A 12,579-nucleotide genomic window follows, 5' to 3' on the forward strand; every position below is an offset into this window, starting at 1 on the left:
TACCCTATGAACTCTATCACACATTTAAGTGTTTCTCAGGTAAATCTTTTTTTTTAATAACTTGGTATATTTTATATTTATTATTCTTATTTTACATACCGATCCTGGTTCCCTCTCTGTCCCTCCTTTCCTCCCTCTATTCCACCCTCCCATGCCTACCACCACCACCTTCCTATCCCACCTACCCCCACACCACATGTAGGGTGATGCCTTCCTAAAGGGGTCATCTAAATCTGTCAAGTCATTTGGAGTAGGGACTAGGTCCTCCCTCCTACCTCTAGGGTAAGGGAGTATCCCTCCATGGGGAACATACTCACAAAGTCCTTTTGTGCACCAGGGATACATCTGGTTCCACTGTCAGAGGTCCCTTAGACTGCCAAGGTCTTCTAACTGAGACCCATGTTCAGGGGGTCTCAGTCAGTCCAATGCAGGATTCCCAGCTATCAGTCTGGAGACCCATTAGCTCCTCCTTGTTCAGGTCAGCTTTCTCTGTGGTTTCTGTAGCCTGGTCTTGTCCTCCCTCTCTGCATTTGGATTCTAGTTTGGCTCATTGTTTAGCTGTGGGTGTCTGTCTGCTTCTGTTTCCATCAGCTACTAGATGATGGCTCTACGACGGTGAATAATTTAGTCATCAATTTCATTATCAGGGAAGGGCATGCTGCTCAAATTATTACTTGGCGTCAGACTTGTAGGACATTTCTCTAGAGTCAGTTTTCTCTTGAAACCTATAATGGCTCCCACTTTTATGGTACCCCTCTCTCTCTCCCTCTCTCTCTCTCATCTATTCCTCCCCTGACACTCAATCTTCCTAATCCCACATGCTTTCCTCTCCTCCCTATTCTTTCTCCTAGCCCCCTCCCCACTCACTGCCTCCCCACTCCCTTCTATGAGGGACTTTGTATGAATCTCTTAGAATCTTCCTTGTATCTTCATTTCTCTAGAGGTGTGAAATATAGGATGGTGATCCTCAAGGTCTAAAATCCATGTATGAGTGAGTACATATCATGTTCCTCTTTTTGTTACTGAGTTGCCTCATTCAGGATGGTTTCTTCAAGTTCCATCCATTTGCCTGTGAATTTCAAGATTCCATTGTTTTTTCCCACAGAGTAGTATTCCACTGTGTAAATGTTCCACATCTTCTTTATTCATTCTTCAGTTGAGGGACATCTAGGTTGCTTCCATGTTCTTGCTATTACAAATAATGCTGCCACAAACATTGTTGAACATATGTCATTGTTGCATGGATGTGGAACATTTGAGTATATGCCTAAGAGTGGGATTGCCAGGTCCTGTGGTAGACTGATTCCCATTTTCTTGAGGAACTTCCATACTGATCTCCAAAATGGCTGTACGAGTTTGCACTTCCACCAGCAGTATAGGAGTGTTCGCCTTTCTCCACATCCTCTCCAGCATAAGCTGTCATTGGTGATTCTAATTTTAGCCATTCTGGCAGAAGTAAAATGGTATCTCAAAGTTATTTTGATTTGCATTTCCCTGATAGCTAATCATGTTGAGCACTTTCTTAAGTGTCTTTCAGCATTTTTTATTTCCTCTGTTGAGGATTATCTCTTCAGTTCTGTACCCCATTTTTAAATAGGGTAATTTGGTGTTTTGATGACTAGTTTCTTGAGTTCTTTGTATATTTTGGAGATCAGCCCTCTGTCAGATGTAGGATTGGTGAAGATCTTTTCACACTCTATGGGCTGCTGTTTGGTCTTGTCCACTGTGTCCTTTGCCTTACAGAATCATCTCAGTTTGAGGAGGTCCCATTTATTAATTGTCGATCTCAGTGTCCGTGCTACTGGAGTTATGTTTAGGAAGCAGTCTCCTGTACCAATTTATTCAAGGGTACCTCCCACTTTCTCTTCTAAGAGGTGTGGCTGGATTTATGTTGAGGTCCTTGATCCATTTGGACTTGAGTTTTGTGCATGGCGATAGGCATGGGTCTATCTGCAGTGTTCTACAATTATCATCCTGTTGTGCCAGCACCATTTGTTGAAGATGCTTTCCTCCTCCCATTGTATACTTTTAGCTGTTTTGTCAAAAATCATGTGTTCATAGGTATGTGGGTTAATATCAGGATTTCGATTCGATTCCATTGGTCTACCTGTCTATTTTTGTGCCAATACCAGGCTTTTTTCAGTAGAGCTTGAAGTCGGGAATGGTGATGCCTCCTGTGTAAGGAGTAAGGTTTTTCCTCCCGCCACTTGGTTTTGTCCCGCTGCCACGCCAGCCCCAATTAACACACAGAGACTCTGTATTAGATATAATGCCGTTGGCCGGGTACTAGTCTCTTACCAGCTAGCTCTGTCTTAATTATTAACCCATTTCTATGTATTTCCACGTGGTCTTATCTTACCGGAGAGAGGCAGCTGGTGGATCTGCTTTCTCCAGACTCTCCATGTTGACTCCTCCTTACTACTTCCTCTTTCCTCCTTGTCTCCTAGTCCCTCCTATCTTCCTTTCCTATTGGCCAGCAGTGCTTTATTCATTAACCAGTATGAGAAACAGATATACAGAATGACCTCTCCCATCACTCCTGAAGTTCCTTTATTGTACAGGGTTGTTTTGGCTATCCTAGGTCTTTTGTTTTTCCATATAAAGTTGATTATTATCCTTCCAAAGTCAGTGAAGAATTGTGCTGGGATTTTGATGGGGATTGCACTGAATCTGTAGATTGCTTTTGGTAAGATTGCCATTTTTACTATGTTTATCCTACCTATCCAAGAGCATGGGAGTCCATTTTCTGGTTTCTTTAATTTCTTTCTTTAAAGATACAGAGGTCTTGCTATGTAAGTCTTTCACTTGTTTGGTAAGTGTTACCCCAAGATACTTTATATTGTTTGTGGCTATTGTAAAGGGTGATGTTCCTCTGATTTCTTTCTCAGCCTCTTTGTCATCTGTATATAGTAGGGCTACTGATTTTTTTTTAGTTTATCTTGTATCCTGCTAGTTTGCTGAAGGTGTTTATAAGCTGTAGGAGTTCCCTGGTAGAGTTTTGGGGATTGCTTATGTAAACTTTCATATCATCTGCAAATAGAGAAGGTTTGACTTCTTCCTTTTCAATCTGTATCCCCTTGATCTCCTTTTGTTGTCTTATAGCTTTAGCTAGAACTTCAAGTACAATATTGAAGAGATATGGAGAGAAAGGGCAGCCTTGTCTTATTTCTGATTTTAGAGGAACCACCTTAAGCTTCTCTCTATTCAGTTTGATGTTGGCTGTTGGTTTGCTGTATATTGCTCTTATTATGTTTAGGTATGTTCTGTTATCACTGATCTCTCCAAGACCTTTATCATGAAAGGGTGTTGAATTTTGTCAAAGGCTTTTTCAGCATCTGGTAAGATGATCATGTGGTTTTTCTTTTTCAGTTTGTTTATATGGTGGATCACATTGATAGATTTCCATATGTTGAACCATCCCTGCAACCCAGGGATGAAGCTTACTTGGTCATGGTGGATGATTTGTTCTTGGATTCGATTTGCCAGTATTTTATTGAGTATTTTTGCATCAATGTTCATGAAGGATATTGGTCTATAGTTCTCTTTCTTAGTTGTATCTTTGTGTGGCTTGGGTACGAAGGTAATTGTGGCCTCATAAAGAGTTTGGTAATGAGTCTTCTGCTTCAATTGTGTGGAACAATTTGAGGAGTGTTGTTATTAGCTCTTCTTTGAATTTCTGATAGAATAATTCTGCACTGAAGTCATCTGGCTTTGGGCTTTGTTTTTTTTTTTTTTTTTGGTTGGGAGGCATTTGATGACTGCCTCTATTTCATTAGGGATTATAGGTCTATTTAAGTTGCTTATCTGTGCTTGATTTAATTTTGGTAAGTGATAGTTATCCATAAATTTGTTCATTTCCTTTGAATTTTTAAATTTTGTGGAGTACAGGTTTACAAAGTATGACCTGAAAATTATCTGGATTTTCTCTGTGTCTGTTATTATGTCCCCCTTCTTGTTTCTGGTTTCGTTAATTTGCATGTCTCTCTCTCTCTCTCTCTCTCTCTCTCTCTCTCTCTCTCTCTCTCTCTCTCTGCTTTTTGGTTAGTTTGGATAAAGGTTTGTCTATCTTGTTGATTTTCAAAAAAAAACTTTGTTGCATTGATTTTTTTGTATTGTTTTCTTGGTTTCTACTTTATTGATTTCAGCCCTCAAATTGACTATTTCCTGTCGTCTTCTTCTCCGGGGTGAGTTTGCTTCTTTTTGTTCTAAGGCTTTCAGTTGTGCTGTTAATTCTCTAATGTGACTATCCTCTGTTTTCTTCATATGGACACTTAGTGCAATGAACTTCCCTTGAAACACTGCTTTCAAGGTGTCCCATAAGTTCAGGTATGTTGTGTCCTCATTCTCATTGAATTTTAGAAAGTCCTTAATTTCTTTCTTTATTTCTTCTTTGACCCAGGTATGATGCAATTGTGCATTGTTCAGTTTCCATGAGTTTGTAGTAGGGTTTCTGTGATTTGTGTTGTTTTTGAATTCCAACTTTAAAGCATGGTAGTCTGATAAGATACAGGGAACTATTCCTTTTTTTTTTTTTTTTTTTTTTTTTTTTTTCCTATCTGTTGAGGTGTGTTATGTTGCCGAGTATGTGGCCGATTTTAGTATGTGGAGCAGAGAAGTAGGTATATTCTTTTGTGTTTGGATGGAATGTTCTATAGATGTCTGTTAAACCCAATTGAGACATAACTTCTGTTAGTTCTTTTGTTTCTTTGTTAAGTTTCTGTCTGGTGGGCCTGTCTAGCGGAGAGAGTGAGGTGTTGAAGTCTCCCACTATGAGTGTGTGAGGTTTTATGTGAGCTTTGAGTTTTAATAGCATTTCTTTTATGAATGTGAGTGTCTTTCTATTTGGGGCATAGATGTTCAGAATTGAGACTTTGTGCTGATGGATTTCTCCTGTGACGAATGCAAAATGACAGTCTTCATCTCTTTTGATTGATTTTGGTTTGAGCCTAACTTGTTAGATATTAGAATAGCTACACCTGCTTACTTCTTGGGCCCATTTGATTGGAAGATCTTTTCCCAACCCTTTACCCTGAGGTAATGTCTGTGTTTGAAGCTTAGATGTGTTTCTTGCATGCAGCAGAAGGATGGATTCTGTCTTCATATCCATTCTGTTAGTCTTTGTCTTTTTATAGGCAAGTTAAGACCATTAATGTCGAGGGAAAGTAAGGACCATTGATTGTTAATGCTTGTTTGTTTTAGATTTGGTAGTGGTGGTATTGTGAATATATTTGCCCTGCTTGACCCTTGTGTTCTGGTGAAGTGAGACTATCTATTGTCTATGTCTTTGTGAGTTAACTTCCTTGTGTTGGAGTTTCCCTTCCAGAACTTTCTGTAGGGCTGGATTTGTAAATATGTATTGTGATCTGGCTTTGTCTTTAAATATCTTGTTTTCTCCATCTATAGTGATTGAGAGTTTTGCTGGATATAGTAGCCTTGGCTGGCATCCATGGACTCTTAGAACTTGTAGAGCATCTATCCAGGACCTTCTGGCCTTGAGAGTGTCCGTGGAGAAGTCAGGTGTAATTTTGATAGGTCTGGCTTTATATGTTACCTGGCCTTTTTCCTTCTCTGCTCTTAATATTCTTTCTTTATTCTGTATGTTAGGTGTTTTGACTATTAGGTGTCAAGGAGTCTTTTTTCTTTGGTCCAGTCTATTTGGTGTTCGGTATGCTTCTTGTACTTTCATGGGCATGTCGTTCAGATTGGGAAAGTTTTCTTCAATGATTTTGTTGAATATGTTTTCTGCACCTTTGAGCTGGGCTTCTTCACCTTCCTCTATGCCCATTATTCTTAGGTTTGGCCTTTTCATGGTGTCCCACATTTCCTGAATATTTTGTGTTAAGGATTTGTTTGATTTAAGATTTTCTTTGGTGGAGGAATCTTTTTCCTCTAGTTTATCTTCAGTGTCTGATATTCTCTCTTCCATCTCTTATATTCTGTTGGTTATGCTTGTATCTGTAGTTCCTGATCATTTGCCCAGTTTTTCTATTTCCAGCATACCTCCAGTTTGTGTTTTCTCTATTGTCTCTATTTCAGTTTTCAAGTCTTGAACTGTTTCCTTCACCTGTTTTTTGTTTCATCTTGGCTTTCCTTACTTTCTTTAAGAGATTTGTTCATTTCTTCCAATTTTTTGTTTGTTTTTTCTTCCATTTCTTTAAGGGATTTTCTTACATCTTCTTTGCAGGCCTCCATCATTTTTATGAAGATATTATTTAAGTCTGTCTCTTCTGCTTCATCTGGTGTGTTCAGGTCTCATTGGTGTAGAGTCCCTAGATTCTGGTGGTCATGCTTGTCTTTCTATTGTTAGGTGTTTTCTTGTATTGCCGTCTCCCCATCACTTCTTCCAGTGAGTGCAGGTGTGGTCTCTCTCTCTCTCTCTCTCTCTCTCTCTCTCTCTCTCTCTCTCTCTGCTACTCCCCCAGTAGGCTTAGGTGGGTCAAGAGTTTGATGTCTGTAGCTCTAGGTGGTCCAAATTCTCTAGGAGGTCTCTCCTCAGGCAGGAGCCCAGTGATGGGGGTCAAAGATCAGGCAGGTGGGGACTAAGGGTGGACCCACTTGGATAGGTGGGTCTCTGGCAGAGGCCCGGCGATGGGGGTCCCAGGTATATCTCTTTTAAGATGTAAATTTTTAAAAGAAATTATTGGAACTGGAGAGATGGTTTTGTAGATTAGAGCACTTGCTTCTTTTAAATATGGGCTGAGTTCTGTTCCTAGCACCAGCATAATAGCTCACAACTTTCTTTAGCTTCAGTTACAGGGGATCTAAAATCTTTGTCTGGCTTCTGTGGCCATCAGTAGACATACATGTGTACACAGACATACATGAAGACCAAATACTCATACACATAAAAGAAAAATAAACTTTTAAATATTGTAGATTTGAGAGAAAGGTTTAGAGAACAAAATTGTCTTCAAGAGAGAAGAAATAAAGAATAAAAGATTGATTACATTTAAAATATGTTGTCTTAGAGCAAGGTCAGATATAAATATAGTGGGTAATAATATTATTTACTGGTTTAATTACTCACACATTGACATAAGTGTAATAATCTGAGAAATAAATGAGTGATGACTTTTGTTGTTTTTATTCATTTTCTTTTAATATAACTCTTCTCTAGTAAAATTTTATCTAAGTCTTTCAGATACACACTCTTAGGAAATTCAAATCTTTTCATTTAACTTTGGGCAAATAAACAACATTCTGAATTTTTAAAAAGGCAATTTCTTGGGCAGAACAAGTAAGGGATGATGGGGGCAAGGGGAAGATGCCCTCCCGCTACCGCCTCCAGCTGGTGAGAGAGCTGACCTTCCCCTTTACCAGCTGCAACACTCAGAAAATTGGGTCCTGAGCAACACCTGGGTAGCACAGCAGTGCTGACCTTGTTGATAGGGGTGGGGTGAAATAGCCCAAGAACATGAGCTTGAGAGATCTGGCCCCAACCCCACCTGCCGCATGGTCACATGCACAGGGGAAAGACGCCCTTCTCCCCCACCACCACCACCACCACTCTATGCCTGAGGCAGGTGAGAGAGCTGGCCCTAAAATCTAAGAGCTGGAGAGCTCCCATGCCCTACACCACCTACAGCACTCAGGAGAGTAGACCCTGCACTTCACCTGGGCAACGCAGTATGGGTGAGCCAGCCTTGATATTGTGAGCATGGAAGAGCTACCCCCACTACTCATCTGTTACATGGAGGCAGGTGTCGGGGAAAGATGCAGCCCTTACTCCTTGCCACCTGCCATTTGTGACAGACAAAAGAGCTGACTCTCCCCCTTACCAGGGGCAGCACTTGGCAAAGTAGGCCCTGCACCTCATCTGGGCAGCACAGTAGAGCTGACCCTACTTACAGGGATGCTGGTGAACTAGACCTGAGAGCGTAAGCATGGGAGATCCAGCCCCATCCCTCATCTGCCATATGATGGTGCGGGTGGGAGAGAAATGCCTCCCCTCACCACCTGTGGCATGTGGGAAAGCAGGCCCTGAGGTCACAAGAATGGGAGAACTGTCTCTTCCCATCACCAACTGCAGCACCCAGGAGAATGGACCCCACACCTCACCTGAGCAACACAGTAGAGTGGGACCCTGATGGTGTAGGTGTGGGAGAGTGATCCCGAGGGTATGAAAGCAGGAGAACTGCCCCCACCCCCTTGCTCATCTGCTGCAAGGGGTGAGCTGGCCATGGCAATACTGGAGAGCTCACCCTGGTGGTGAGGACAGGGGAGAGCTGGCGGGCTAACAAGTCCTACAACTACCCAGGCCCAAAACCAGGGTTAGGAGTCAACCCATCCCAATATCCATGCCATCTGTGATCTTCTGGAGCATGTGAAGGGGCCAGTCCTGTAGACCCAAAGCTGCAGGATTATCGCAACACAAGATGACGACAGGATTATCCAAGAGGAATCCCAGTGAGGGCCCAGCATTGATAGTATAGCAGAAACCAAACCAATGAATCTTGGAAATGAACACTTGCAGGTCAAGATATATGGACAAAAGGGTTTTATTCATGACTCACAGTGTCACACTACAGCTTCCATAATGAGACTGATTTTTCCTTTCTTTTTCTCTTTTTTCTCTTAAATTTTATTTTATTTTGGGGCTAGGTTGCAAGGGCAGAGGGCAGATATGAAGGGACAGGGATTGATATGTATGATGTGAAAGACACAAAGACTCAATAAAAAGAAAGTTTAAAAAAACCAAAGAAAAAAATAAACCAACTAATGCCAAGACAAAGCTGCTCACCAAGTTACATCTCAGACAACCTAGGCTGGATGGGGTGGACCAACAGGAAATGAAACTGCCTTATGAATAACCGAAATCATGGAACCTGAGACTTCAAAGAGAAGGATAGAAATCAACAGCTTCAATAGAAAAGAAGTTAAACCAATCACCCTTCAGCGTGAACTTTATCAGGAGAGAGAGACTTCCCCCGAAAGTCCAGAGAAAAGCTTCACGAGCTTCCTCAAGAGAGACAGCTTCCAGGAAAGGCAAAAGAGAGACATCCTCCATGAACAACATGATGGGGGGAGGGAACCTGAAGGAAAAAGAGCCTCCAAAGAAAACCCCTAAACAAAAACCCCTAAGTAAATTTTTTAGAGATCGTGGATAGTTCAATGGTCAGTGACATAAAACTCCCGGTGTGTGCGGAGCCAGATCCTGAAAGAGACAATAAGTTTATCTTGTAGCTGCTAGAGGGAGGTGCTTTAGGGGCACAGCTCCTCGTGGCTTCTTTCCTTTCTGTCCTAGAGAGTAAGCTTTGGGGAGGTCTGCCTGGGTTTATGGGTTTGGGAACAGCTAGAGAGTTTGTGTTCTAACAAGACTGAGATTCAATTCTGGAGTCATATGGGGGTGCCAATTGTCGGGGAACAGGGATATAAATGGGGTCAAGACATGTGCCAGAACCTAGGTGGGCAGAGCTGTGTTGGAAGGAGAGACAGGCTATTGAAATCACTGAAGGGTCGTTCCCTATCTGTGTAGGTAAGGCAGGGGCTCCAGAGAAGTGAGGAAGACTGCCAGTGGTGAGGTAGTTTAGGAGGAGAGGGGAAAAAGCCTGATGAGGGTGACAATTGGAGAAATTTGTGGGCTAGGGGATTCTTAGAATTGCCAAGAGCCCTGAAGCTGCAGCAAAGTGGGCTTAGTGTTTATGGCCAAGTTCTTTGTACAGCCCGCCCTTGTCAAGAGTCCACCCATCCAGAGAACACCTCTCCCTGCCCCTCAAGGTTCCCCTGTGAGCATAGGTCAGTCATTTGGCCCATTTAATCACCCAGCTAGTGAGAGGTATTTTATGGGACACTCATGAATATTTTACAAAGTATGAATATGAATGGGAAACACGTTTACTATGCCAGAGAAATAAAGTTTATTAGGAAGTACCCGAAGCTGCCTCCTTGCATTCCATAGAATACCTGAGAAGAAAGGAAGACAGGAAATGGAGGCATGTACAGGAAACACCCTCTATGATCATCCCCAGAGCTCAGAATGCAGAGGTCTGACACCTTCAGCAGCAAAGAGACTCAAGTTTCAACTGAAGGAACTTGTCAGAGGGTTGATGACGGCTGTCTTCACTTGTTGGTTCTGGAAAGCATGTCACTTTCTAGCAATCACAGTAGTCTTGATGCTGTTTCTTAATGGCCATCCATTAACTGGCCATCTTCCAAGACTTGGCCAAGGAGGGAGCTTAGAGACCGTTCCTGGGTTTTAACTAAATGGCTTCATTGACATCTTCAAAGGGAATCCAAGTTGTTCAGTTAAGAGCAACGCTTTTGACAGCCGCCACAAGGTCCACAGCAGCTACCACTAGCATTGGTAGTGGCACATGGGTTGCAAGGGAGGCTGGGGAAACACAAAAGTAAACAATGGGATGGATAGGAGAAGGCAGAGAACTCTACGTCAGACACAGTATCTTGTACTTACAGGAACAACCTGTGAATTATCTATCAGTGGTTGGAATTAGAATTGTGACTCCTATCAAGCCCTTCTCCCTTACCCACAATACCTTGGGCAGACCCAAAACCTTGTGCTTTTAAAAAATTTTGTTGTCTCACACTCTTGCACTCTCACGAATCATAGCGAGAGCTGCCTTACCCAGCATGTACAGCTGTGACTGGCAACTTCCTAACTGCACCTCTCCTCTCTACTGATAGCTGTCAAAGGCAGGAACTATTCCCTTCACCTTTGCTCACCCACATTTACTTGGCTAATACAAATCAGTGTGTCCACTGTAGTCATTCAGTGCACTATTTGCGTAGTTTGAAACATGGTCACCATGTGAGTTTCTTCTATCTGATATGTCTACCACACATACAATCCAGAAATCTATTCTGTACTCACTTGCAGTCCTCGCTCTCAAGCAGGCCTCTGTAAGTGTTGATCTCACACTCCAGCCGGGAACGGATGTCCAGCAGCACCTGGTACTCCTGGTTCTGACGCTCCAGGTCAGCCCGGATCTCACCAAGCTGGGACTCCACATTGGTGATCAGGCACTGAACCTGGGACAGCTGGGAGCCATAGCGAGCCTCGCTCTCTGTCAGTGTGTTTTCCAGAGAGTTTCTCTGTGGGGGAGAAGACACAGGCTGTCACAGAACTGCTCCCTCTAAAGGTTCCTGCATGACCTCCCAAAGGAGTCACGGGCTTGAAGAGAAAGAGATGGAGGGAGTGGTCCCGGGTCTGAACACTACACACCAGGTTGTGCTGGGCCTGCAGCTCGATCTCCAGGGCGTTGACTGTGCGTCTCAGCTCGATGATCTCTGCCTGGCAGGATTGCAGCTGCTCTGAGCTGGACACCACCTGCTTGTTCAGCTCCTCAGTCTGCAGGAAGCAAGGGCAGAGACAGGATCAGACCCTGCCTTAGGGTCCTGGGGGCCTCAGTGCCCAGGTGAGCATGAGCTCAGATGCCCACCTGTGTGGTGAACCATTCCTCCACTTCTCTGCGGTTGGTTTCCACCAGGGCCTCGTACTGACACCTGGTCTCATTGAGCACACGGTTCAGGTCCACAGTGGGAGCGGCGTCCACTTCCACGTTGAGGCGGTCTCCAAGCTGGCAGCGCAGGGTGTTGACTTCCTGGTGGGGGAAGGAGAAAGAATGACCCTATGAAGAGAGACCTGCTCTGTTCCTGCCTACAAAGGAGAGCTAAATCAATATCCTGGTCATTCCAAAGATGCAGATATTGCAATAAAGCTTCAGCAGGAACCGCATGACTGTCTTCCTCAGTAAAAGCTGAAGCATCTTCACAACCTTGTGAGACTGAGTCCTTTGCACAGGCAAATCCTCCTGTCTCCTGCCACACTCCTTTAGGTGCTACACGTTTAGCCTTACTTAAAAATGTCTTTACTCAGCCTAGACCCTCAAATGACAGCATTTAAATATCCCCATCTTGTCCCTGAGAAGTGCTCCCCAGCTCCTCTCTGTAAGACTGGCTTCCTCCTACTATACACACACCACACTACAGACAATATTTCACTCAGCCTTACATTATATCACTAGGGCTCCATAGTTGTCCCTCTTTACTAGACTGTGAGTTCTTAAAAAGAGGAGCCATGGGTTATTTTTTTGTTTTGTTTATTTACCCTCCATCTCCACCATCAGTTCCAGGATCTAAAAGTAGTAACCTGTGATGGGAGATGCCATTATGTATATTTGTTTCACATACTGGTTAATGAATGAAGCACTGTCGGCCAATAGGAAAGGAAGATAGAAGGGACTAGGAGACAAGGAGGAAAGAGGAAGTAGAAAGGAGAGTCAAGATGGAGAGTCTGGAGAAAGCAGAATGCCGGCCGTCTCCCCAGTAAGAGAAAAACATAGATCAGCAGAAATGGGTTAATACTTAAGACAGAGCTAGCCGATAAGAAACAAGTAACTGGCCAACAGAATTATATCAAATACAGAATCCCTGTGTGTTAATTGGGGCTGGCGTGGTGGCAGGACAAGACCAGGTGGCAGGCAGAAAAACCTGCAGAGGTCAGAGTTCCGTGGATGGACCTCTATACTCCATATCTCTAGCACCTGCCCACACTCACCTCTGTACTTAAGCATCCACAGCTCACTGTACTCCTTAATAAAGATACAGCACCATCCTCCTAGG

General features: G+C 43.2%; 1 protein-coding gene across 3 annotated transcripts in view; it reads right to left on the bottom strand.

Moving 5' to 3' along the window:
- Nucleotides 1–12,579, bottom strand: part of LOC127216194 (keratin, type I cuticular Ha1) — a 46,871-nt gene that overhangs the window by 24,971 nt on the left and 9,321 nt on the right. The window contains exons 4-7 of one of the 3 annotated variants that reach the window (XM_051176842.1): nucleotides 11,397–11,558; nucleotides 11,180–11,305; nucleotides 10,829–11,049; nucleotides 10,170–10,330 (exon numbers count right to left, since the gene is read on the bottom strand). The exons of the other annotated variants lie outside the window; for them this stretch is intronic. Coding sequence (XP_051032799.1) covers nucleotides 10,246–10,330; nucleotides 10,829–11,049; nucleotides 11,180–11,305; nucleotides 11,397–11,558 — 594 coding nt within the window. The 3' untranslated portion in view covers nucleotides 10,170–10,245. Of the gene's footprint in view, nucleotides 1–10,169; nucleotides 10,331–10,828; nucleotides 11,050–11,179; nucleotides 11,306–11,396; nucleotides 11,559–12,579 lie in introns of those variants that run through there. 3 annotated transcript variants of the gene reach the window in all.

This window comes from Phodopus roborovskii, unplaced genomic scaffold (assembly GCF_943737965.1).
Source record: "Phodopus roborovskii unplaced genomic scaffold, PHOROB, whole genome shotgun sequence".
NCBI classification, from domain to species: domain Eukaryota; kingdom Metazoa; phylum Chordata; class Mammalia; order Rodentia; family Cricetidae; genus Phodopus; species Phodopus roborovskii.